Genomic DNA, 25,903 nt, shown 5'->3' on the forward strand with positions numbered 1-25,903 from the left:
TAGATCCTTACTCCACCGCTTCCTAATACACGGCTGGAACAAGTTCATTGTCCAGTCTGTGGTTTGATTACCTCATCCTTAAGGAATAATGGTAAATACAACATGTCTTCCCGGCAATGTTCAGTCTTCATGAAGAGCCCATTTCGTATCTGGTAGACAGTAAGTGCTCAATAAGTGATGTCGTTTCTATGTTCTAAAATGATATCGTCATTATTGCTTTAGCTGGAGTTGCTCAGACCGTGGTGGCAGAAGCTGACTCTCGGTGTCTCGGTGGGTGGAAAGCAGAAAAGAGACGAGAAGTGAGCCAGGCTTTGACCTCAAGACACAGGGCAGCAGACCCAGTTCCTCCTGTGGAGCCCCACCTCCCAAAGGTGCCACAAACTACCGGACAGCACCACCAGCTGGCCACCACGCATCCAAACCCCGAGTCTGCAGGTAACCCCCACGCAGTAAAAAAAGAACCCGGGTGTCCCTCAACAGAGGAATGGATACAAAAAAATGTGGTATATCTACACAATGGAGTACTATTCAGCCATTAGAAACAATGAATTCATGAAATTCTTAGACAAATGGATGGAGCTGGAGAACATCATACTAAGTGAGGTAACCCAGTCTCAAAAGATCAATCATGGTATGCACTCACTAATACGTGGATTTTAGCCTAGAAAATTGGAATACCCAAAACATAATCCACACATCAAATGATGTCCAAGAAGAATGGAGGAGTGGCCCCTGGTTCTGGAAAAACTCAGTGTAGCAGTATAGGGAAATACCAGAACGGGGAAGTGGGAAGGGGTGAATGGGGGAACAGGGGGAGGGAAGAGGGCTTATGGGACTTTCGGGGAGTGGGAAGCCAGAAAAGGAGAAATCATTTAAAATGTAAATAAAAAAATATATCAAATAAAAAAAAAAGAAAGAAAAAAAGGAAAAAAAAAAAAAACCTGCCCAAACAACACCACCAGCTGGCCACCACGCATTCAAACCCTGAGTCTACAGGTAACCACCACGCGTTCAAAACCCTGCCTGAGTCTACAGGCAACATCTGAGCCCTAAGACGCATTTGTTAAGGTTCTCTCTGCTCAGATGCAACTCAGAACAAAGCAGGCAGCAGTACCAAGATTGCATTGTGAGTGACCTTAGCACAAAATGGAGACGAGGAAATCCAACAGACGGCTGATTGCTGCAGCAGAGGCCATGCTCTCCGTCCTGCTGTCTATGGGAAGCAGCCTGGAAGGATCCTCCAGTCGAAAAAGAATGGGCTGCCAACTGGAGCTGTGAGGAAAGACTGATATTTTTGAAGATGGGGGGTCTCCTGTGCAGTCTCCGAGGAAGCCCTGGTCTCCTGGTAGAATTCTACGGATTCTAATTTCAGTTGAAAAACAACTCCTTTGTAATGTAATGAAAATGAGACTATTTTTAAATGCCTTGAATCACTAACTGGAGCTTCACAGAGATGGAGATGATAGGAGTTAATCTGGTCTTGAGTAAGGGATAGATAGGATGTGGGTGGGTGTGGAGAGAAGGGTACTGTTATTCCAGGAAATAATTCCCTTATGTGTCTGAAAGTGTCGTCTCCACTTAGCACTTTTCTCAGATATGCTTCCTTTAGTTTCAAGTCACAAAACCCACTCAGGCAAGCTCAGAAAAAGGGACAGAGTACAGTCCCGGTATCGTTTATCTCCTGCAGGGCTCCACTGAAACCCACCCCAATATGAGATCCTGTGATAGCATTATGGTATGGTGAAGGCTCTGTCCTGGGGAATGGATCGGTCCATTGGTGTGACTACAGAAATCATGGATTAATAGGTTAGGGAGTTATCTCAAGGCTGAGTCCACTATGAAATTAATTGAGCTAAGTCTCCCATGCACTCACTTGCCAGGTGAGCCCCTGCCCAGTCTTAGACTCTGCCTGCAAGAAAGCCATTACCAGAGGCAATCCTTCAACTTCAAGCCAAAACTATAAAAAAAACAATCAGCCCCCTTGTTTCTCTTCTTTTTTCTCTTCTTCCTCCACCTCTTTCTCTTATGTTCATTCTTATCTTTGTGGGGGAGATAAGACGGGTATCTTGACAGCAATCTCTTCAATTTCAAACATTTGCAAAAATTAACAGGTGTTTTGTGGTTAAAGCTCAATCTTCGGAAACCAATCTGATTGGCCCAACTTAACTCACGTGTTCAACCCCAGCCAATCAACCTTTCAGAAACCGCATGCCCTAACGGATAAGCACAGCTGCTTTGCATAATGGCCAAAAATGGAGGCCAGTATAAACTGGACTTCATTGATGAAGTCTAGTCATACATACAAGAGTGGGAACATATATCATAAAGGGTTTTTATCCCATAGCAAAAGATTCAGCCAAGATCTATGACCAATTAGAAATCATAATTCTCTAAGGAAAGTACTATTGCCAGATTTGGTAAATAAAAATACATGTTAACCAATTAAGTTTTAGCATTTATGAAATGACTGGCAAGGGTGTGTTCAATGAGATATTTGGGACATACATTAAAACATTTTTTCATTGTTTCTATGGAATTCAATTTTAACTGGGCACTCTGAATCTTAACTGACAACCCAGTGAAAAGACAATGTTTTCACATGACTCCGGATCCCTGACATTTCCAAACTAATAATCCTATCTCTGGGAATGTCAGTGCTGGAGACAGCTGTAGGGGTTTTCAATATGCCAGATTGAGGACACTGTGACTGAAGCTGGCACCCTGAGATCGAAATGGATCTGCATAATTATCTGTGAATTAAATTGCTTTGTTGCAGAGAGTCAGCTTATTAAATATGCATCTCAGTTTTGGAGTGGATGGCTGAAGAATTTGCGTTATCAACAGATGGAACTCCCTCACTGCACCAGTGACCTTTACCTGTCAGGCTGGCTCAAGGGATCACATGCAGGAAGACATTATTCCTCCAAACACCCTTCTCTGGTGACTTTGGACGGGGGCATTGGGCTCTGTCAGGACTGGGCTGTGCAGGTAAACGGCCATTACACCCACTGAGAGATAAACGATGCTGAGGACTTAGCTCGGTGACTAAAGCCCTTGCAAGTACCTGAACCTCAGGCCAGAGCCTTAGAACCATGGAAAGCCAGGTGCTATGTTCTCAGTACCCCTGCAGGCACATGAGCAGCCGAGAAGAGAGACTCTGGAAGCTCATAAGATAGCAAGACTGGAATATGTAGCCATATCAGGCAGTTGTAAGCAACCCGTCTCAAACACAAGGGAAGGTGAGAACTGGACCCAAGGTTGTCCTCTGACCTGTACACACGCACCAAGCACAGCATGACTAACATCACAGCCAGACGTCCTAGCCAAGGGCACAGGAGGACTGAGACCCCTACCCACAGAATTACAGACATCACTTCCAAGTGATAGAAACAATAGCTTTTCATCAGGTGAAATGCAGCTTAACTTTTATAGCTTTCACTGAACGTATCCCCTGACTATATAATATAAGCATAAAGGCAGATTCTGGATACCATAACCCCCTCTTCTTTCTAGTTCACATCCCACCCTTATTCCTCTCGGCTTACCCAGAAGTCCCTCTCCCACATTCTTGTCTTTTTGAGAGCTGTGACTCTAACCAGGATCATCTATGTGGGAGATGACATTTCTTTTATCCAACAGAGAGCTATAGACTTGAACCTATAGATTGTCCCTGGTATCATAAATATTAAGAATTGAAAGAGCCAAAGAAGATGGCTAACACCAAAGAAACAGTGCCTTCCAGACACAAGACTGACACACAGGTGAACTTGCAGAGACCGTGTGGCACCATGCACAGGACCTGCAGAGGTCTCAGCCATATGGAGTCCCAGCACTAAGAGGAGAAAGTGGACATGAGCTCCCACCCCTAACCCAGAAGCTAGATCCAAGTGACAACCGCTTATAGAAGAAAAATTAGTGCTCTCCAATGGAGTGTCACTGAGTGCATAAACTTCACTTAGGGGAGGCCCCATGGCCAGCGGCAGACAGCCAATACAAAAATGCACTCCATGGTAATTTGGAAGATTACTGTTTCATTTAACATTGCTCTGTTTGGGCATTATTTAATATATTGATCTTTTGCTTGTATATTATGGTTTGTGATTTGTAGTTTTATGAGTTGTACATTGTCCTCTGTGTGTGTGTGTGTGTGTGTGTGTTTTCCTGTTTGTTTTCCAAAGAGAGCAAGAAAGATGGTGTGGAGTTGGAGAGGTGGAGAGCTGGGGAGGATCTGGGAGAAAATGGGGGTGTGTGAAACAGCAATTAGAATATATTGTATGAAAAAATGTCAATTAAAAATAATAAATAAATAAATAACACAACAACAAGAAGAAATAATCCTGTGCACAGACAGAGCATCACATTTAAAATGTACAAATTAGGCTAGGCTGGGGGCGTACTGAAGCAATTATGTTGGCTGTATGAGGCCCCAGGTTTTATCCTCAGGGCCAACCAAAACCTTAATTATAATAACCGTAAACTCTAAAGAAGCCCAGCATAACTTAATCTCTCTGAGCCTCAGTTTCTCCTCTATAAGACGTGGACCATGATGTAATACAGTCCTTCCAACAGCTTATTTTAATCTCTAAATAAAATCACTTGTGAAGGTTTTTTTTTTAATTCTGAGTCTTTAGACAAACCTAAAAAGACTTTAATATTCTTCCTAATTACTTGTGTTTTTCTTTTTCCTTAATTAGTATCAACACTTTCATATGCATATGCAACAGACCAAGATGTCCATTCAGGAATAATTAAGAAAAAAAAAGCTTTATTTTAGAAAGACTGTGGGATGCTGTTGGAGGGACAGCATGTCTTTTCTTTTTTTCCTCTTTTTTTTTTTCAGGAAATCAGATGCAAATGAATTTATCTTCCTAAGGTTCCTCTGTGCCTTATTTTAATGGAAGATTTCTTGCACCAAAGCAGTGAGGTTGTGCTTATAATATATTATAAATGTTATAATAATAAATAATGACAAACGGGAAAGAGCTAGAAAGAGAGAGCAGGGGAAGAGACAGCATGAGGTTAAATTGACATTTGGGTAGAAGGGAGACTAGAAAGCAGGAAAAACAAACAGACACACCCAACACTCTCACATGCGGTCACAGCCATTCACACAGATCATACTCACTGGTTCCCACTTGCTGGTGGGCGAGGTCTTCTCTCACTTCCTGCATCATCACCTCTCCCTATGTAGAACCGTCTTTTCCATCGGAACAAACAAGGGTTGTGTGTTTGCAACACACGTAGAGTGCATGTGCATGCATGATTTGAGTGGTTTGTCCCAGAGCCTGTGGCATTCCAGACTGAAGATCAGCAGAATCCCCACAGCTTGCTCCACAGCTCTCTTGGGGCACGCTAGAAGCTAGGGAGGGCCTGGCCTGCTTCCAAACAGCAGTCTAGAAGGGGGAGAGTTTCCTATGTGCTTTGAAGTAATCTTCAGTTGAAAGGAATCATAAAGATTTGCCTGTTCGTGAACTCATAGAAGCTGTGATTGTTACCTTCAAAAGACCTGTACGCTATTGGTCCCTCTGAGATCCCCACATGGAAGGGGATGGGTGCTCACAAGGCCCCATCTTTCCCTAGGGGGGTAGGCAAAAGAAATTTAAAAAAAATCATTACTGTGTAGTCTTTCATTTTAAAAAATACAGAAATTAAGCATGACCAGAGAAGGGCAGTGACCCACCTGGGATCACACCAGTTTTATTTTTGTAAGTCTTTCCCTGGGTCTCTGCCACAGGCATTACAGAATAGCATGGCAGAGTCAGTGCCTGGTCACATGCGGTAGAGTGAAGCGAGAGCAAATGGGAGAACTTGGAGTGCTGGAGGAACTGCCAATCATTTCTGATTTGGAAACTAGAAATACTTCCACAAGGAACGTGGCTTCCAAGGCTGTCACTAGACACTCCAAGGATTCTAGCCACCCAGTGCCTACACAGACACAGTCATCATGGACACCTGCTGTCTCAGGCCATTCCCCTTGGAAAGCCACACCAAGAGAGCAGGTCATTAAAAAAATTAACAAGACAACAGAGGAAGTGGGGGAGGGGGGACATAGAAAAGGAAAGACCCAACAGAAAGCAGTGATTTCAGAGTCTCCGAGAACAACTCCAAATGTGTCACACCTGTCTGAAGAGTTATCATTTAAATATGAAAGAATTAAACCAAAAAGCAAGCGAGCATTCCCAGACCCTTCTAGGAAGTCAGCTCAGTTTAGTAGGCTTACCTAAGAGGTGTTGTTGGAACAATGGCCTCCTTGTGCAAGCCAAGTACAGACTGGATCCGTGCTGAAGGCCATTGGGCCAGCTGAGGGAGGAAAGCAAAGATGGAAATATGTAGAAAGCCTAGAAGAAATGCCTAGAAATGATGTGCCTCTGATGATTTCGATCAATGGTGTGACACAGTGGAAGGCAGGGGAGCAAAAGGATGGTGCTCCCGGACAGTGGAAGTGAGCAGACTGTGATCGGGTGCTGAGGACACATACTAGATATAGCTAGCAGGGCAAGCTCCCACAGATGAAAGGAAACATCTCCCAGGCAGCTCTTGGCAGGCCCTTAGCCCTCAGACATCTGGAGGTCCTGACTGGGAGCCTCACACCCTACCTGACCCCTTAGCCACACACCCTTCCATTCCCCATGATCCAAATTAGACATTTAATTAGGAGATCAAATGTCCCCCACGCACCCTTGTTCTCTGTAAATAATAACTTGTGGCTGATGACACCCCTTCACCCTAACTAGTATACCAGGTTAGAAGGCAAACTGACTAACAAGGGTAGAAATGGCAGAGACAGAGGGTTGAACATAACAATAAAAGGCCAGTAAGAGGGAGATCACTGAGTGATGGAATCGCTTCAGATCTCAAACGTGGTGTTATACAAACCTATCACGCCAGGCTACAGCCACGTTTGTTTCCTGCTTTCACTGCTGTACAGTAGCTATGCAAAAATAAAGTCACTGGGGAAGCAGATAAAAGTCTCATGGTTCTCTCTGAATGACCTTTGCAACTCTCTACGCATCTGTAATTATTTCGATACTAAAATGTTCTTTGAAAACCATTAGGCAGGGTGGTGGTAGCACACACCTGTAATCCCAGCACTCTGGGAGGCAGAGGCAGGTGGATCTCTGACTTTGAGGCCAGCCTGGTCTATAGAGTGAATTCCAGGACAGCCAGGGCTATGCAGAGAAACCCTGTCTCAAAAAAACCAAATTCAAAAAAGAAAGAAAGAAAGAAAGAAAGAAAGAAAGAAAGAAAGAAAGAAAGAAAGAAAGAAAGAAAGAAAGAAAGAAAGAAAGAAAGAAAGAAAGAAAGAAAGAAAGAAAGAAAGAAAGAGAAGAGAAGAGAAGAGAAGAGAAGAGAAAGGAAAAGAAAAGAAAAGAAAGGAAAAGAAAACCATTGAAACAGATGAAAGTGGTCCAGCGATATCCGAAGATCCCTGGAGCAAGGACTCAGCAAAACTGAGATTTGTGCAGCCAGCACTCACCAAGTGAGTGCTGCTCACCAGCTTCACAGACCTCACTCACTGGTCAGGAGCTTGGTAGGAGCAGAGATGGTGATGGCGGTTGCTACAGACTTGGTGTTAAGGGAGACTCTGTTCTTTGATGTTTGGAATTGTAAGACACAGGGGCCAAGAAGTCCCTGTAACATTTTTATTTCAGTTGATGCAAGAAAGTAACAGCTTCGGCCTCCATTGCAGGGACTGATGGAACACATGGAAACGGATCCTGTGCCCCGAAGCACCATGGTAACAGAGGAGTGAGACTGGAGCATCTGTGAGTTTCTGGATAACAAATAGTTAACTCCAGACCCACCTCCAGGCAGGGCTGTAAGAACAGGGCTTGGGAACCTGCTTTTAGTTTCTTCTATGTTGTGACTTTTGTCATTCTTGAACACCTGGTTTATGTTCTCATCAGTGTCTGAGTCAGCTAAAAACCGTCATACCAGACAGCTTGAATAACCGGCGCCGTCGGGTGACAGTCATCTGTCTCCATCATCGGTTTATTATCTCACTTCGACCCGGCACACAAACTTCCTAAGTGGATTCTGTTATCTTCCCCTTGCAGATGAGCAGAGGTTCCAGGAGATAAAGTCACATCGCCTAAGTCCCACAGGTAATATTGGATAGGGTCAAGACTCAAAACTGGTTGACTCAGACTCCAAACCCAGGGCATCTCACCACCAGGTTACATTGCTTCGCATAGGATGAGACCAGCAAGGAGGCCAAAGAAGCAGGCTCTCCAGAGCCAGGTGAGCCCCATAGACAGGGCTCAGTCACAATCTTGTTGCTGCTGGTGCTGGGTAGGCCAAGGAAACCTACCCCTCAAAGAACACTGCCAGGGAGCAAGGGGGTCTCTCCATTTTTTCCCAGTGTATTAGTTTGGGTTCTCTAGAGTCACAGAACGTATGGGTAGTCTTTATATAGTTAGGGAATTTGTTGATGACTTACAGTCTATAGTCCAACTCCCCAACAATGGTCAGCAGCAGCTGTGAATGGAAGTCCAAGGATCTAGCAGTTGCTAAGTCCCACGAGGCAAGCAGGCAAGGAAGAGTAAGTCTTCCTTCTTCCAATATCCTTATATATATCTCCAGCAGAGGGTGTAGCCCAGATTAAAGGCTGTAGGTCTCCAACAGAGGGTGTGGCCCAGATTAAAGGCATGTGCCTCCATGCCTTTAATTCCAGATGATCTTGAACTCGGAGATCTCCTTAGTCTTAACCTTCTGGAATACATAGCCACTATGCTTTAAGATCTCCATGCCAAGATCCAGGTCAGAAACTTGTATCTCTGAGCCTCCAGATTAGGATCATAGGTGAGCCTTCCAATTCTAGATTGTAGTTCATTCCAGATATAGTCAGGTTGACAACCAGGAATAGCCACTACACCAGCGTCTCCCTTTTGTCACTTGTGAATGAAGGCAAGCAGCCTGCCAGCTCATGCTCCTTCCTCAGAACACTCTGGGGAATGGCAGAGACGCAGTGCAGACCTACCCATCCTCCCATCCCGTCAGGCAACCAGCAGAAACATCCCAGCTATATACTAAACGCACCCCCACGGGATGGCCAAGGCCCTTAGCAGTGACTAACGACAGAATGAAGGAACTCAGCTGTGATGTCTCTTTCTCCACCTTCTTAAAGTGTGCATCAGGGACACTAGAGAACAAAAGAATGAATTTTCCCTGCCTGAGGATGGTCTCCGTGATAACTCAGCTGGAAAAGAAGCCTTCGAAATATACTCTCACAGAAAAATTTGAGGTCATCAAGCCAAGTTATTAGACTAAATGTTCTGAAGCCAAGAGCTGGGAAAGCCTTAGAGATACAGCTGGCATCTGTACCATGAGACCTGGCCTTCCTGTCCGCGTGCCTCTTACAGGAAGTGCGAGAATTTTCAGGTTAGATCAGTGGGGGAGGGGGCAAGATAAAGTTACGTGGGTCAGAAGACCCTCAGCCTCACCCCTCAAGCATGCTGTGGAGAACACCAACAGGAATGTTCAGCCCCTCTAAGATACGCTTAGATACTAGACGCTACATTTTTATCCAAGTGTATACTGCAAGCCCTGTATAGTATAATATATAGATTCATCTCATGCAAACATTCATATGCCATACAGAGAAATACAATCATTGTCCATGGTTTACAGGTGAGGAAATTCGGGCTTAGAGATACCAAACCAATTGCCTACAGTCCCCCAGATAATCAACAATACAGTCAGGATTTGAACTCCTGACTTGCACTTAACTGTTCTACTGCAGACTCCCACAACAGATGGTGACAGGGAGGATGGGAAAAGAACAGATGAACCCTACACCTGCCCAAAAAAAGATCCCGTGGGGCTAAGAGTACAGCTAGGTGGCAGAACCCTTGCCTGTGATGCCCAAGTCCCTGGGTTCAATCCCCAATGCCACCAGAGTATCCAATGCATGTGGTTACTTGGGTTGACATACACATGTGTACAGTAACATACTGCCTGACCCATAGCATATGTCTCTCCCTTCCCATCCCCACTCCCAATTTTTGCTTCTAACATCTGCTTTTTGAACATGCATTTACAGCATGTTCTTTGAGAATCGCATGCTCCGGATTGTGCAAAGCCCAGATGTGAGATGTACTTGACCCCTGGTGTTGGAATTCAAAATCTCTATGATATCATGCATGCTACTTGCTTGTAAAGGCTAGGAACAAAATTGTGAAAGAGTTGGGTACTGTTAGGAACGTTCCTTCTTGAAGTAAAGGAGAGAGGCTCAAGAAACTTGAAGAGTTCAGGGAACATAAAAGTTTATGGACACTCGTAAAGCTTACAGGATATTTGGGCCCTTCCCCTAAACTACAAAAGACAGTCAACTGATTTGAGAGAGGAGACTCCCCCTCATGTACTGTCCCCAGATTGTCCCAAGGACTCCAAAGATTAATCTGTCACCCATCTCAGAGTGGACTTTGGGCAATGCAGCTCCTGAATCACCCATCCTCCTGTAAGTAACCCTCATTCACACTTCTGTGAGAAACCCCAATAAACTCTGTGGTTCATGATGCTAGACCTGGAGAGAACTGTTTCCTCCACCTGTCACTACCTTATCTATCTGAGGTGAATAGAAATAATCTCCTCCAGGAAAAGTCTCAACAGCAGGATAGAGGCCAGACTACTGGGAGATAATGTAGCTGATTCTCCATAGAGAAAAGAGACTTTCTACCACAAGCCTTCCATACATGTGAACCGATATCGTCACCGTCTATCTATCATGGTCACTGCGGAGCTTAAAAAATTTAGTGTGTGAGCTCCAAGTCCTTACACATGCTTCTGAAAAGATAAGCTTTAAACTTTTGTAGCATTCCCTTAATAGCAGCAATGCCACAGCGTGTGTGTGTGTGTGTGTGTGTGTGTGTGTGTGTGTGTGTGTGTTCATATGAAGGCCAGAGATCTACCTCAAGTGGGTGTTGTCCGGCTTCAATTTTGTGACAGGGTCTCTCATTGGCCAAGAACTAGCCAAACAGGCTCAGCTGACTGCCCAGCAAGGCCCGGGCATTCACTCTCTCCAGCACTAGAATTACAAGTTCATCACAACCAGATTTTTAAATTTGAGTTCTGGGCATTAAACATGGGTCCTTTTGCTTCTCTTTCCTGACCATACCATAGCCCTAGCCCCTGCATCTAGAATCTTGTCCTCCAGATGTGGTTAATGTTGCCAAAGATGGAGTCTGAGTTGACAAAGGCACTGTTACTCATGATGGGTGATGATTTAAAAAAAATGGGAGCAACTCTAAGGTCTGTCACTGGAGAATGATTTAAGAAGTTGTAGAAATGTGTATGACAACATATTCTTCAGCCCTAAGAGTAAATAAGGGCACTCTGCCTCTGGAAATGGGGGGGGGGGAGGGATGAGAGATGTGGAGATGGCTTGCTAGAACTCATAGTACAGGAGGGAAAGCCAGCATGTGCATCGTGCCGCCATTTTTGTGGTGTCAGAAGAGGATAAAGAATGTCTGTGTTTGCTTGGATGTGTGTGGATGGATAAGGAATCGGTGCCTCTGCTCGCTTTCAGAGAGGGGCTCGTAGCTTAGAGGCAAGTTAAGACAGACTTCTGCAGCATTCCATTATGGTGAGGCTATTTATGTGTATGTATAAGTTTTTCTTAGTATCAAACACCCTATACCAAGAAAAACTTATACACACTTGAGTAGCCAAGAAGATGCTCAGGGTATCTTTATAAAGACGGTGGAAAGAGTATCAGAGACTCTGACTTTAAATGTTGTTTCTGACACTTCTGAAACTACTTGACATTCCTGAGGGTAGATAGATTTCTTCAGTGATGGGGTGTGGGGTCGGGGTGTAATAATGCTTTCCCAAGCCTGTCAAAAGGGTGTACTTGTCTATTCTTGTCGGGATTTGGGATTTTTGTTTTTGCTTTTCTAGCGCTAGGGATCAACCACAGGCCCTTGCACTTACTAGACAGCTCTTTACCACTGAGCTGCAGCCACAATCCTAGGTGTTTATCCAGTACTTGCTGTAAACCAGGCCTGAATCAGTATCATGTTTTATCAAGGTGAGTCCGTCAGATCTCTTCCCACATCATGTGTCACGGGCATACAGCAGCATGGAGAACTTGGATATGCAATGAGTCAGTCATTAGCCTTGAAGGGCCTCGTTTTCATGAGTGATATGCCAGAAGTGACTGAATGGGACAGAGAACACGGCAGGGCTGTGTGTGTGTGTGTGTGTATGTGTCTGTGTGTGTGTGTGTGTGTGTGTGTGTGTGTAGGAAACTTCTACTTTTTTTAGACAAATTATTTCACTGGCCTGGAGCTCACTGGTAGGTTAGCCTTGTCAGTCAGTAAGCCCCAGGAATCTGCCTGTCTCCCCCACACCCCATCTGCACTAAGATTTCAAACACATACCACTATGTGCAGACCTGATCGTCAATCATACTGTATATTCCGCCCGCTTGAGCAATGACATGTAAGCTCACACCAAACAGATCAGACAGACAATGAGTTGAAAAAAAAAGGGAGGAACATTCTAGGCTTATGGTGTGAACGTGTGAAGCCAGAAGTAAACCCAGAGAGCAAGGAGCCAGAGACCTGACATAGCTAAGGAACAGTGTGAGGAGGAAAAAAAGGGGTGTAAGGGAGAGTGAGGGCTTCCCAAGCCTCCAGGGCCCACATTGAGGACCCTGCAATGCCTTTCCTAAGCAGTGGGAAGCAAGGAGCCCTCCATTTCCCAAGGCAGAGACAGACAGGAGAACAAACTCAGACAACCTTGATTCCGATCCTGACTCTCCCATTTCCTCACTGGGAGCCTCCAGCTCTTTGTCTCCCCAGAAAGAGGTAAATTGTGCTTCTAGAGAAGCTGCTTTGACTTCCCTGTGCACCCTAGGAAGAGCCCTCAGCTCAGGATGACTCCACCAGAGCGCCATCGTGATAAAGGTCGTATACAGCAGGCCCTGGGTATCAATAGGAAATCTGTCTTAGGATCCACTCCACCTTTCTTCCAATATAGAAAATGGCATAGGCGGCTGGAGGGCTGGCTCCATTGGTGAAATGATGAGTCCCTGATTTGGGGTTTTGAGGACTCACAGAAAAGCTAGGTGCAACACACTTCTGTTATCCCAGCGCTGAAGGTGAGGGGGAGGCGGGATGTGGTGAGAGAGACAGGTGACTCCTGAGAGCTCACTGACTAGCTAGCACAGACAAATTAGTGAGCTACAGACTTGGAGTGAGCACCTGTCTCAAAAATAAATAAATGAGGTGGAGACCCTCTCACTCAAGCTCAGGGATCATTGCAAAAGGGAAGGCAGAAGACTGTGAGAGCCAAGGCTCAGGAAGGACTGGAGAGAAACAGCATCTTCAGGACTTGACAGGACAGGTGCATCATGGGAGCCTGCAGAAGACCTGCTGCCCAAGATCAGTCCAGTCAATAGTCCACAGTGGATGGGGAGAGGATCCTCAGTCCCACCCCTAGCTGAGGAGCTCTTGACAGTTGAAGGCTTCTGGGATAAGAGTAATTTATCTTTAAGGGTACAGCCCCAGGTAGTTCAGACACGCCCTATTAGTTGACTCCACCATACTCAGGAGTATATAGGCAGCAGAAATGGGACTTGGTGGGTTTTTTAAAAAAGGGACTCAAACTTGGGAGAGTTGAGGTTGAGAGAAGCTGAGGGACTAATAGAGGATTGATATAACCAAAATACACTGTATACATACTGTACACGCATACGAGAATACTGTACATTTAAAAGTAGAAAGCAATTGAGAAAGTCAGCCTGACAGCAGCCTCTGGCCTCCACACAGCTGTGCACACACATGTGGACACATACACACACAAAATGTATAGTGAATACACAATACACACATACACAAAGATGTAAAATTTTAAAAGAAAATAGTATAGTATTTTTTTTACATGCTGCCCAAATCTTTTTGCATGGCTTAAATCCCCTTAAGTCGTGTATGGTGCCTCACAGAACATCACCTTGTGTAGTGGTCCTCATCGGACTGATAGTGACAAGAGAAACATTGTTGCCGATGCTCTCAGCACAGACACAATGTTTCTCTGGAATGTTTCTGATCTGCAATTGGTTAAGTCCGTGGACGAGTATGGCCAACTCTGCTTCTAAATGATGTATTGCTCTAGCTGGAAGCACTGAGTGTGAATGTGCCACAGCATGTGTGTGGCAGTCAGGGGACAACTGCCAGGGGACAGTTTTCTTCTTCTGTGTGAGTTCCAGGGATCAAGCCTCCACAGAAAGCGCCCTCTGTTCTGTGCTGAACCATCTCACTGACCCTAAATGAGGTTTTCTGTTCATTTGTTTTCTGGTTTTTGTTTTGTTGTTGTTGTTGTTGTTGTTGTTGTTTTGGGTTTTTTGTGGGTTTTTTTGGGTTTTTTTTTTTTGGATCAAATAAAAAAAAACATACCTCGTGCCTTATAACTCTTTTTGTAAATAAAACAGAGGGGCAAAGGAGCTGGGGAAGAAAGTTTGTAGGAAGGTTTTGAACACACTGAAGGGTAACAAATGTTGGCCCTTTGTAATGTTTGATGACTGTTCTCAGTTATATTAAAGCGGTTTTCTCCATTGAGATGTCGGCTCTAATGTTCTAGCATTCTGGGACCCTTTATGGTAACAGCAGGAGGATGAAGTCAGACGCTGCTGACCGTCCGGCAGATGACACAGCAGATCTGTAATGCTGGCACCCTCCACGCAAGCCCTGTGCTGCGGATATAAATAGAAGCCAGCCGTCCTCAGGAAGCACTTCCAAGCTGAGGTCATCTTCCCTGGCACTGTCACAGCAGGCCCAGACAAGTGCTGGGACAGGAGAGCAGGGTGAAGAGAGAGGGAAACCAGAACGTGGCGCACAGCACATCTGCAAAAAAGTTAGACCAACCTGGGTTATCCAAAGCTGCTGTATGTTGTGGTTTGCAGCTGCATTTCCCACCCTATCACACTGCCAGTTCCTGTTGTTCCCTTTATTGGGAGTGTGGGGGAGTGTGGAACTTTCAGGAGGCGGTTCTGCTAGCTGGCAGAAAGGGGTCTCTTAGGACAGGCCACTGAAGGTTACTGCCCCGGATCTGACTTTGATCTGTTTCCTAATCCGCTATTGTATGAACAGCCTTTGCCAAATGTCCTCACTGACATGAACTCCACTGCACATTCCGCACAATGATGACCCTCTGGAAACAGGAATCAAAGTCACTCTTCCCTCCTTCCAGTTGGCTGGGCCACAGTGATGTGAAAGTAACTACTGCAGTAGCTACAATGGACCAGGCTACAACTGGGCACCAGGGGTTGGTATGGGCTCTTACACAAATTGATTCACATAGCAGTAATGAGTGCTGTTATCTCTGCTTAAGAGAGGACAAGGAGGCACACAAAGGTTAAGTAACTAGCCCGGGGCAATACAATTAATGATCTCATTCCAAATCCGAGTAGAGAGCTTTTGAATTTGGCCTCAGAGCTTTCTTGTGAATGCGCGTTAACCCAGGGAAGATGCAAAAATGGTGGAGACTTAGCAACAACATGGAGACCCCTAGGCATGGGAAGGTTTGTACGTAAGGCATCATTTAGTGATCTGTTTGTTGCTTTCTTACAGTCACGTGTAGCCTACCACACTTGCCAATCTGCATGTACCATGAGTGCCCCACCAACATCAACTCCCACAAACCATGGGGTCTCACAGGACACACTGAGCACATTTATGTGGGCTTTAGGAACACCGCCACTTCCCCAGCCCTGGAAGCACAGAGAGCCCAGGCCCTCTCCAGATCCTGGTAAGTAATATTGCACCAACTCATCTTTTCCACTTAAAAGCCAGCCAAGACAGGCGTGATGGCTCATGCCTCTGATTCCAGCACTCAGGAGGCTAAAACGAGAGGAACAGAAGGTAGAGGGCAGTGTGAGAGACACACTGAGACTCGGAAACAAAAATGAAAAATAAATATATAGTTTACTGAAAAATGTATTTTTATGCAATAGATTTTGATCATGGCTTCCCTCCCCCAATTTCTCCAAGATCCCTCCCCAACCTCTCTACCCATCCAACTTGGTACTCTTTGTCTCTCTTTCTCTCTGTAAAATAAATAACAAAAATAAAACAGAGGCACACGAAAACAATCCCATAAAAATGGAAGTCAAAATAAACAAGAAAAAAGATCATAAGACAAATAAAAAAAATACCCAAACAAAGCGAAATGAGTGAGAAAGTATACAAAAATACCATTGAGTTCATCTTGTGTTGGTCAGCCACTCCAGGACATGAGGCTTTGTAGTTTATATAATGAGATTCCAACTGAGTTTCCCTTTGCTGGTAGGTGTCAATCACAGATAGCTTCTTGGTTAGAGATAGGAGACCATGTCAACTTCCATTTCTTAGTGCCAGGACCCTGGCTGGTAAGTAACCTATGCAGACCCTGTGCTGCCAGTCACTTTCACATGCGCCTCAGTCCTGTTGTCTCTGGAAGACACTGGTTCCTTAGAGTTATCTATCCACCACCTCTGGTTCTTATAATCTTTCTGTCTCCTCCTCTGCAAAGATCCCTGAACATTGAGGAAGGGCTTTGATGAAGATAACCTATTCAAAACTGAGTTCTCCAAAGTCTCTCTCTACTGGTCAATTGTGGGTTAAAAAAAAACAAAATAGGCTGGGCAGTCGTGGCACACACCTTTAACTCCAGCACTCGGGAAGCAGAGGCAGGCAGATCTCTGTGAGTTCGAAGCCAGTCTGGTCTACAGAGAAATAGCCAGCTCCAGCCAAGGCTACACAGAGAAACAAAAGGAAAACAAAACAAAAATCTAACCAAGTCCTAAGGGTACAGTTGTCCACATGAAAAACAGAAGTTAGACACGATGCCAATAATAATAATATTTATTAAACCGCATAGACCTTCGACTTAATCCTCTCAATGGTTCTGCAAGAAGTTAAATTATCGGGCTCGGCTGCCCCTGTCTTTCACATGGGAAACGGATGGTGGAAGAGGTGAAATACACCCAACAGGTTCCCAAAAAGGTTGATTCAGTATAAATGTCCCACTCTAACCCCTGTTCCTAAAACATGATATCCCAAAGACTGCCCTGAGAAGCATAAGGCATCTCCCAGGACTAAATCAGTTCAATTGATAGTTACTGATTACACGTGTGTGCACAATATTGCAGTAAGAGTTGACAACCCAATAATTGAAATAATCCTTGCCCAATGGAATTTAGAGTTCAATAAGGAAAACTGCAGGATATATTTATCCAGCTATTAGTGAAGCATCTGCTACATCCCTGGGATGGATGTGTGGAGAAGAAGAGATTCTGAAAGAATGTAGCAGCCAGAAGCGATGGCTGACTCCATGGAAACTGTCTTCTGGACAAAACAGGACTGATGCACAGATGAACTCACGGAGACTGTGGCAGCATGCACAGGGCCTGCACAGGTCCCAGCCAGGCAGGGTCCCAACACTGAGGAGGGGAAATGGGGCTGGTCTGCTATCCCTAACTGAGAAGTTATCTGCAATTGTTTTGTAAGTTGGCAAGCCTGATGACAAGCTTCCGATCCCCGAGATCCACATGGTGGAAGGAGAAATCTGACAACTGCAGGTTGTCCTCTCACCTCCATGTACGCTCTCCATTCCTGCTCAACACACACACACACACACACACACACACACACACACAACAAATGAGTAAATAGAAATGGAGGGAGGGAGGAACGAAGGAGGGAGGGAAACAGGGAGGGAGGGAAAGAGAGAGGGAAGGAAGGATGAAGGAAGAAGGAAAGAAGGAAGAGAGGGAAGAAGAGAGGAAGGAAGAGAAGGAGGGGAGAAAAGGGAGGGAGGATGCAAGAAAGGAGGGAGGGAAAGAGGGAGGGAAGAAGAGAGGAAGGATAAAAAGGAAAAGACTGGGTGTTCGGTGAATAGAAAAGGTAGAAGTCGCCGGGCGGTGGTGGCGCACGCCTGTAATCCCAGCACTCTGGGAGGCAGAGGCAGGTGAATTTCTGAGTTTGAGGCCAGCCTGGTCTACAGAGTGAGTTCCAGGACAGCCAGGGCCACACAGAGAAAACCTACCTCGAAAAAAAAAAAAACCAAATCCAAAAAACCAAAAAAAAAAAAAAAAGAAAGAAAGAAAGAAAGAAAGAAAGAAAGAAAAGAAAAGAAAAGAAAAGAAAAGAAAAGAGAAAAGGAAAGGAAAGGAAAGGAAAGGAAAGAAAAGAAAAGAAAAGAAAAGAAAAGAAAAGAAAAGAAAAGAAAAGAAAAGAAAAGAAAAGAAAAGAAAAGGTAGAAGTCTTACCTTCTTAAGATCAGAGCATTCCAAGACCATGGAGGTGATCTTCTAGACAGAAGGTGGTCCGTCAGCTGAAAGGGACCACAGCCTCATTCCCAACCAGGTTATGCTAATTGCCCTCTGGCCCTCTCTCTCTAGCATCCGTCTGAAGTCACAGATTCAGGTGTATCTTCACGATCACCTCCAGGAGCTGCCACACTGTAGGGCACTGGCATACGGTGTCATGTAGCTGATCTCCCACTGCGCTGAACCCCAAGAGTTCTATACTGTTCACAAGGGGGGTGGGTCATGACATTTTCCTCACAACTGCTCTCAAGAGGAGATGAATTTCAATTCACCCAAGCTCCAAGAGGAATTGTGTTGATGAACAACATTTTGTCACAGGGGAAAGGGGCGGAAGGGGGGGGGGGGGTTAAAGGCAACATAAAGATACTAAATCTCTGCTCCGAGTGTTTGGGACTAAGGAGGCACTTTTTCTTAACCGAGTACCTCAGAACTGGGATGAGGAAGGGAAGGGCGTGGTTGGAAACTTTCAGATGAACCAACAACAGGTTTCCTGTCTCCTGTCCAGGAAGGGTGACATGCCACCAAGCCGTGTTAATCAGAGGGCATCTGTGTTTAGACTTTCCCCCTAAGCGGACCACTGCCAGAAGAATACCTTCCTCACAACACATGTTAGGGTATAGATGGTGCTTTTACTCACAAGCTCTGATGCCCATATTTCTCAGGCTGGGGTTTAGACTTCAGAGAACCCAACATTTCGCTGGCCTTGTGTGCCCCAAACTGTTACTGCTGCCTTCCTGCCAGGGGGCACACATCCCACAGCAACACAAGGTTTCCTCTTGAAAATGAGTCATATTGGAGAGAAAGGTACTCAGTAAATACAGACGTAGGCGGCACTGCCAGAGAAAACACCAACGAGGGCTGCATTCATGGCTAAAGATCAGAAGCCCAGATTTGATCCATCCACATCTTTTTCAAGTTTGAGGTAGAGAAACGGGGGGGGCCTAGAAATTTGCTTCCCTAAGGACACAGCAGGCACACCCTCTGACTAGCTTATTCAAAGATCTTTCACCTGCTTCATACTTAAGAGTTTCAAACAGTATGAAAGACTGGGATTAGAAGTTGGAAGTGAAGCTTTGAAATTCTGGTCAATGCTCATGGGAATTCATTCTCTCTCTCTCTCTCTCTCTCTCTCTCTCTCTCTCTCTCTCTCTCTCTCTCTCTCTCCCTCCCTCCGTCCCCCCCCCTCTCTCTTTCAAATAGACATGATTTGCAACCCTTTAGGGACCCAGGGTACATCAAAGGCAGTGCTCTTCCATGAGAATGTCTACACATTGTCCCATGGAAGAGCAGCTGAGCAGATTTTGTAAAACAGTCACACCATAATGACTGTCACCAAGGCTCAGTGCAATACTCTAGGGAACCAGTTTTCTAACAGTCATCCTTTGGGGGCTCTGCCAGTGGGACGCAACTGAAAACCCTGGGTGCTCTCTGTGAAATTATCTCTGAGAGATTTAAAGGGAAAGAAAAGAAAGATGACCGAGAAAGGACCTTAGGAGCTGAAGAACGATGAGGTACAGGGACTCGCATCTCTTGAGTTTTTATAAACCTTGTATGTCTGCAAAAATGAATGGGAGCAGAAAAAAAAAGTTAGAAGTACCAGGGAGACTTAATCAAACTTTACTCAAGACAAGGAACTTTTAGACAACTGTCCTACTCTGACCAAAGCACCAACAAAACAAACAAACAAATAAGTAAACAAGCAAACAAACAAAAAATCTATAGTCCAGCTGAATAACGGAGCTGTCCACCACCGAGATGTCTTAAAAGGCACACAAGGAAGACAAAACTTTCATAATCACCATTTCAGTATAGTCCACGGCGGGAATAGACTTTTGATTTTTCCAAATAGTCTTGCGGATCAAGAGACCCAATCAGAAGTTTTGACACAGACCATTCAGAAGTTCACTTCAAGCTTCTTGGTGTCAGTGGAAGCGAACTGTGAGCCGTGTGTCCAGCCCTGTTCAGAAGTCATTGCCGAGCAGAGCAGAGTATCAGCCATTGTCATCCAAGAGGCAGATGAGGAAGATACAGGAATAGAAAGCATATTGTTTAAGAAAATAATATTGAATTTCCCAAACGTGGTAGAATGTAGAACCATCTAGGTAGTGACCTGTCAAAGGTACCTACTTAGAGTCAAATGAAATAAGGTCATCTCCTCATATGTTACAGTAGAAAACTCAGAGGACAAGATAAAGAAGAGATCTTGAAAGCAGCAAGCGGGTGGGGCATGGTGGTGCATACCTTTGATCTCAGCTCTCGGGAGGTAGAGGCAGAGGTCTTTGGGGGTCTGAAGCCATTTCAGTCTGCATCAGTCTACACAGTTTACAGAAGGAGTTGTGGCCAGTTACTAAGACCCTATCTCAAAATAAAACAAAACAACACACACACACACACACACACATCAAGACAGCAAGAAAACGAGGAACTCCAATGTAAAATCCTCAGCAGAAAAATTAAAAACCAGGAGACAATGGGATGATACATAGACAAGGTAAGGAAAAAATAATAAAATTTCCAACTAACAATAATGTGCCTAGGGCGTTGGAGAGATGGCTCAATGACTAAGAGCACTAACTGCTCTTCCAGAGGTCCTGAGTTCAATTCCCAGCAACCACATGGTGGCTCATAACCATCTGTAATAGAATCAGATGCCCTCTTCTGGTGTGATTGAAGACAGTGGCAGTGTACTCATATAAATTAAATAAATAAATCTTTAAGAAAAAAAAAGAATAATGTGCCTAGAAAACTCTTCCTTTCAGAGATGAAGAAACGCTAAAGACTTCTCTAGACAAAGAAAACCTGGTGTATTTTACCATCATTGCTGAAGAGAATCCTTTAAACCAGAGGAAAATAATGGTAACAAGTATACAAAAACATCTGAAAGCCTAAAACTACAGGTATGCAAAGCATGGTGACACATACCTTTAGGGCCAGCACTTTGGAGGCAGAGGCAGACAGATCGCTGTGGGTTTAAGGCCAGTTTGTTCTACATAGTGAGTTCTAGGACACATAGAGCTATATGGTGAGACTCTATCTCAAAAAAAGCAAACAAACAAAAAACCTAAAGTGCACAGTCAAATTCAAAATATTTTAATAATATGTGGAAGTTAAAAGATAATACAGCTATTAAATTAGCTTTGTAAAGGAATACTTGACATAGGAATGTTCAAGTTGTCATGGCAAATTTTCCAAATGTGACTAACATTGAGGGTGGTTTTCTTAATATTTGTATCTGTGGTTTCTCTTCATTGTAACAGTATTTATTTATTTTTTTAAGTTCTGTATATTTTAATCAATGCAGGCAATGGTTTTTAAAACAGCCTTTCCATACATAGCTCACAGAGACGTTCTATTATTTCAAAGCTCTAGGCCTTAGCTGGGCAGACTTTCAACTGGCTCATCTAAGTTGACCCAACCACCTCGCCCCATCCAGCCATGTGGCTTCCTTCCAGACCTGTGATCACATCTATAACAGTATTTATAATAACCAAAACACTGATCACCCTGAGTTGACTATCAGCAAACAAATGGAGGAAAATGCGTGTGTACAAAGTGAAATGTGACTCCTTCATTGAACAACGAATGGAATTCTATTATTTGTAACAATATGAATGAACAAAAATGTCCGTCATGTTAAATGAAACAGGCCAGGCACAAGACTGTCACATAATTTTCTTAGTATATGGACTCTTAAAGGCTTATCTCATGGAGGTAGAGAGTCAAATGCTACTTATCAGAAGTTACAGTGATAATCGCTCTCAGTCTCTTGGCTAGGACCAAGTGCATAACTACAGTGAGAAGAGGAGCCTTTTGGAAGGACTGGTCAAAGGACTTACAATCACAGTTCAAGGGGAGTGCTCGAGACAGCACAGTGACTATAGTTAATTCTTTAAAACTGCAAAGACAAGAACAGGTGTGGCTTCACAGATCTATAATACCAGCCTTCTCAAGGTTGAGGCAGCGGGATTTTAATTCAAGACCAACCTGACCTACACAGTAAGACTCTGACTCAGAAAGGAAAAAAAAAAAAGCCAAGTGTTATGATTGTACACAGAAACACACAGAGGAGTGGGGGGAGAAAGAAAGGTCATTGCATGTGTTTTTGCATTTCTTAACTAGCTATATTTAATCATTCTACAATTTATATGCAATTCAAAATGTGTTGTTGTATAATAGGAACATGCAACTCTATCCAATAATGTAAGGCATGCTGAGTGAATCCTGGTGGGATTATTGTGTATACACCAAAAAGCAAAGTAGCAAAAGCCAACATAATGGAAAAGTAATTGGACGGATTCATAATGTATCCGAAGTCTTCAACAGCATCATTTCAACAATGATGTTTTCAATCTAACTGGAAAAAAATGCAACTTAATAATATGACCAATCAACAAACAGGATTGAATAGACATTTGTAGAGTGTCTAACTCAAAAACACAAAATTCGCATTTTTAGTGTTCATGAAGCACACTGTAAGTTAAACCGTAGGATAGGCCGCAAAGACTTTAACAAAGTTAAACTAATAAAATCTATACATAATGTATTCCCCCAACCACAGTGGAGTCAAACTGTAAACTATCACATGAAGATAACCGAATAACTTCTGAGCACTTGAAAACTAAACAGCGTTCTTCTACGTATCCCATGGATCAAAGAGGAAGTTTAAAAGAAAATACAGACTGACACTTGAAGTACCAAGTTGTGAGACACTCTAAAACAGTGCTGAAGTTTGTAAAATTGAATACATACTTTAAGGGGGGGAAAGAAAATACTGAATAAAAATTTTAAGCTCCTCCTATATCAGGAACCTGGGGAAAAAGTAAGACAAACAACTCAAGAAGGAATTATATTTTAATGCAGAACCAGAAATCAATAAACTAGCGGAACAAAACAAGCGTGAAATTAGCAAACCAATAAGACTAGCACAGAAGAGAATAGAGGCTGCAGATCACGAGTGTTTCGGGAATAGAACAAAGAACTAGAGTCAGAAAACATCAAAGCTCTAAAGGAACACTAGCCTACTCAGGCCTGGACTCTCCTTTCTCCCCGATTCCCTCCGCCTTGCTAAACTCCATCAGATTGCATTTCTAAAGCAAGCCTCCAAGATCCATCCCCTTACATGTGTATGACCAATTCCTCCACCTGAGGCCCAGCCTGAAGTATTGAAGTTGAGCAAACTAAAGCCCCCTCTGGCTCACCTTATCAATATGTCCATTTAAAATTAAACACCCCATTATAACATACGGTTTCCCCCCTTCACCTTTATAAGCTGCCATTTGCCTACGTATCACAAATGGTGCTTTGGATCAACCCACGCTGCCCCTCCCATCACAGATTGCTGTTTGAGCATAAACATTGGTGCTATCACGTCTATGGCGTTAGATTCCATAGCGAAGTGGAAGCAATGGAGCACAACCATGATACAAGGGGGGGGGGGGGAGGTCGTTCATTGGATTGGCTTACATGATAGTGAATAGTCCAAGTAGCGGCCCAATCCAAGAACTTGGATGCAGCAGTCATAATCCTTGCTTAAGGCTGGGAACTCCCTGGAGAACGGCTCGCATCAAATCCACATGGAGAGGCTGACATAGATGGGTTCTGGCACAGGCTAAGGGGGCAGCAGTCACAGAAGAAAGGGGCTTGCCGGCACTCACGCAGTAGCTTCGTTCTCCTTCAGGCTGCCTGTTGGAAGGTGCTGCCCACATGCAAGGCAGGTTGCTCTTCTCAGTGACTATGGGATGTGTCAATTCTCTCCCAAAATGAACCCCCCCCCCCAGAAGCACACTAGAGCCTTTCACCATCCCTGGACGTCTGTTCATCCAATCAGGTTGATGATGGTGACTAGCCGTAATGCTCAGTACTTCTTTGGCTCAAATGTGGGCAGGACAAAGTCTTGTCCACCTGTTACATAAGACCCAGTACCCAGAAGCAACTCAGCAACCAGACAGCTCTGGAATCAGCTGGTGTTACCATCACTTCTAAGTCCCATAGTTGATGACAGACAGTGACAGGGGTGAGACCCAACTGGGGCTGCTGACTCTTGCACCTGTCTGGAACCTCTCCCTGCCTGCAGAGGTAACCTCACAGCATAGCCACCTCCAGGGAGTCAGGCTCCTTACACACACAGTGGCTGCAGACTCTAAACCCTAGTTGTCTCAGTAAGCAAGGTGCTCCTTCTTTGCTTAGTCTTAAAATTCACGAGGAATTAATTATTTTTGCCAAAGACTTTTGGTTAAAGTGCTTGTCAATTCATTTACATTCAGAACAGGGGAAATAGGAGGGGTGAGATTATTTTACAAGGCCAACAATGGGAAGGCCGTGTGCTCTAATTCTCAGTCGCAACTAAGCAGCCAGTTCTCCCTGGGCCTTTACCATCCACCCTCAGAACACTGCTCATGTACGGCACCAGGTGTCCTGACCTCTGATTTCATATCTTCTTGATCATCCAGACAGCAACAACACGAGATTTGTGTGACTTTCCCTGGGGAATTGTGAACAGACCTCTACATGCCCTTCATAAGGGACCAGTGATAAAAGAAACAGTTCCACCTAAGTCTAGTTGGATATTAGTTATAGAAGTGTAAGTAAGGGCTTAGTTAAAAAGTATAACTAATTGTTGTTACATACACATACGCATACTCAGACATATATAAATACAACCTGCTCACCCTGTATGTTACTTGTATGTGTACAATTTCAGGGATGACCACTGGTATTGCATAACCAAATTTTAAACAATTTAAGAAATCGACCTCTCTCTACCAGAAGAGCAAGAAGCCCAAAGGAAAAAAGGTCAAGGGGAAGAAGGTGGCCCCAGCCCCCCTGCCCCCCCCCCCCCCCCCCCCCCGCTGTCGTCAAGAAACAGGAGGCCAAGAAGGTGATCAATCCTTTGTTTGAGAAAAGGGCCAAGAACTTCCACATCGGGCAGGACATCCAGCTCAAAAGAGACCTAACATGCTTCGTCAAATGGCCCGGCTACACAGGCTGCAGTGGCAAAGAGACATCCTCTATAAGCAGCTCAAAGTCCCTCCTGCCATTAACCAGTTCACCCAGGCCCTGGACAGGCAAACAGCTACTCAGCTGCTTAAGCTTCCCCACAAGTACAGGCCAGAGACAAAGCAGGAGAGGAAGCAAAGGCTGCTGGCCCGTGCTGAGAAGAAAGCCACTGGCAAAGGGGACGTCCCAACTAAGAGACCACCTGTCCTTCGAGCAGGAGTCAACACAGTCGCCACCTTGTTGGAGAACAAGAAGGCTCCGTTGGTGGTGATTGCCTATGACGTAGACCCCATCAAGCTGGTGGTTTTCCTGCCTGCCCACTGTCGAAAGATGGGGGCGCCCTACTGTATCACCAAGGGAAAGACCAGGCTGGGACGCCTGGTCCACAGGAAGACATGCACCACTGTTGCCTTCACACAGGTTAACAGAGACAAAGGTCCTTCGGCTAAGCTGGTAGAAGCTGTTAGGACCAATTCTAAGGACAGATATGACAAGATCCACCGCCACTGGGGAGGCAACGTCCTGGGTCCTAAGTCTGTGGCTCACATTACCAAGCTGGAAAAGACAAAGGCTAAAGAACTCGCTGCTAACCTGGGTTAA

General features: G+C 44.6%; 1 protein-coding gene across 1 annotated transcript; it reads left to right on the top strand.

Moving 5' to 3' along the window:
* The first annotated feature begins 116 nt into the window (after positions 1-116).
* LOC127668123 (60S ribosomal protein L7a-like) lies at positions 117-25,903 on the top strand. The gene is given in 6 exon segments (XM_052161553.1): positions 117-159; positions 223-435; positions 8,058-8,105; positions 13,926-14,076; positions 25,073-25,284; positions 25,287-25,903. Coding segments are annotated over 6 exon segments (1,284 nt in total).

Source organism: Apodemus sylvaticus, chromosome 17 (genome assembly GCF_947179515.1).
Source record: "Apodemus sylvaticus chromosome 17, mApoSyl1.1, whole genome shotgun sequence".
Lineage (NCBI taxonomy): Eukaryota > Metazoa > Chordata > Mammalia > Rodentia > Muridae > Apodemus > Apodemus sylvaticus.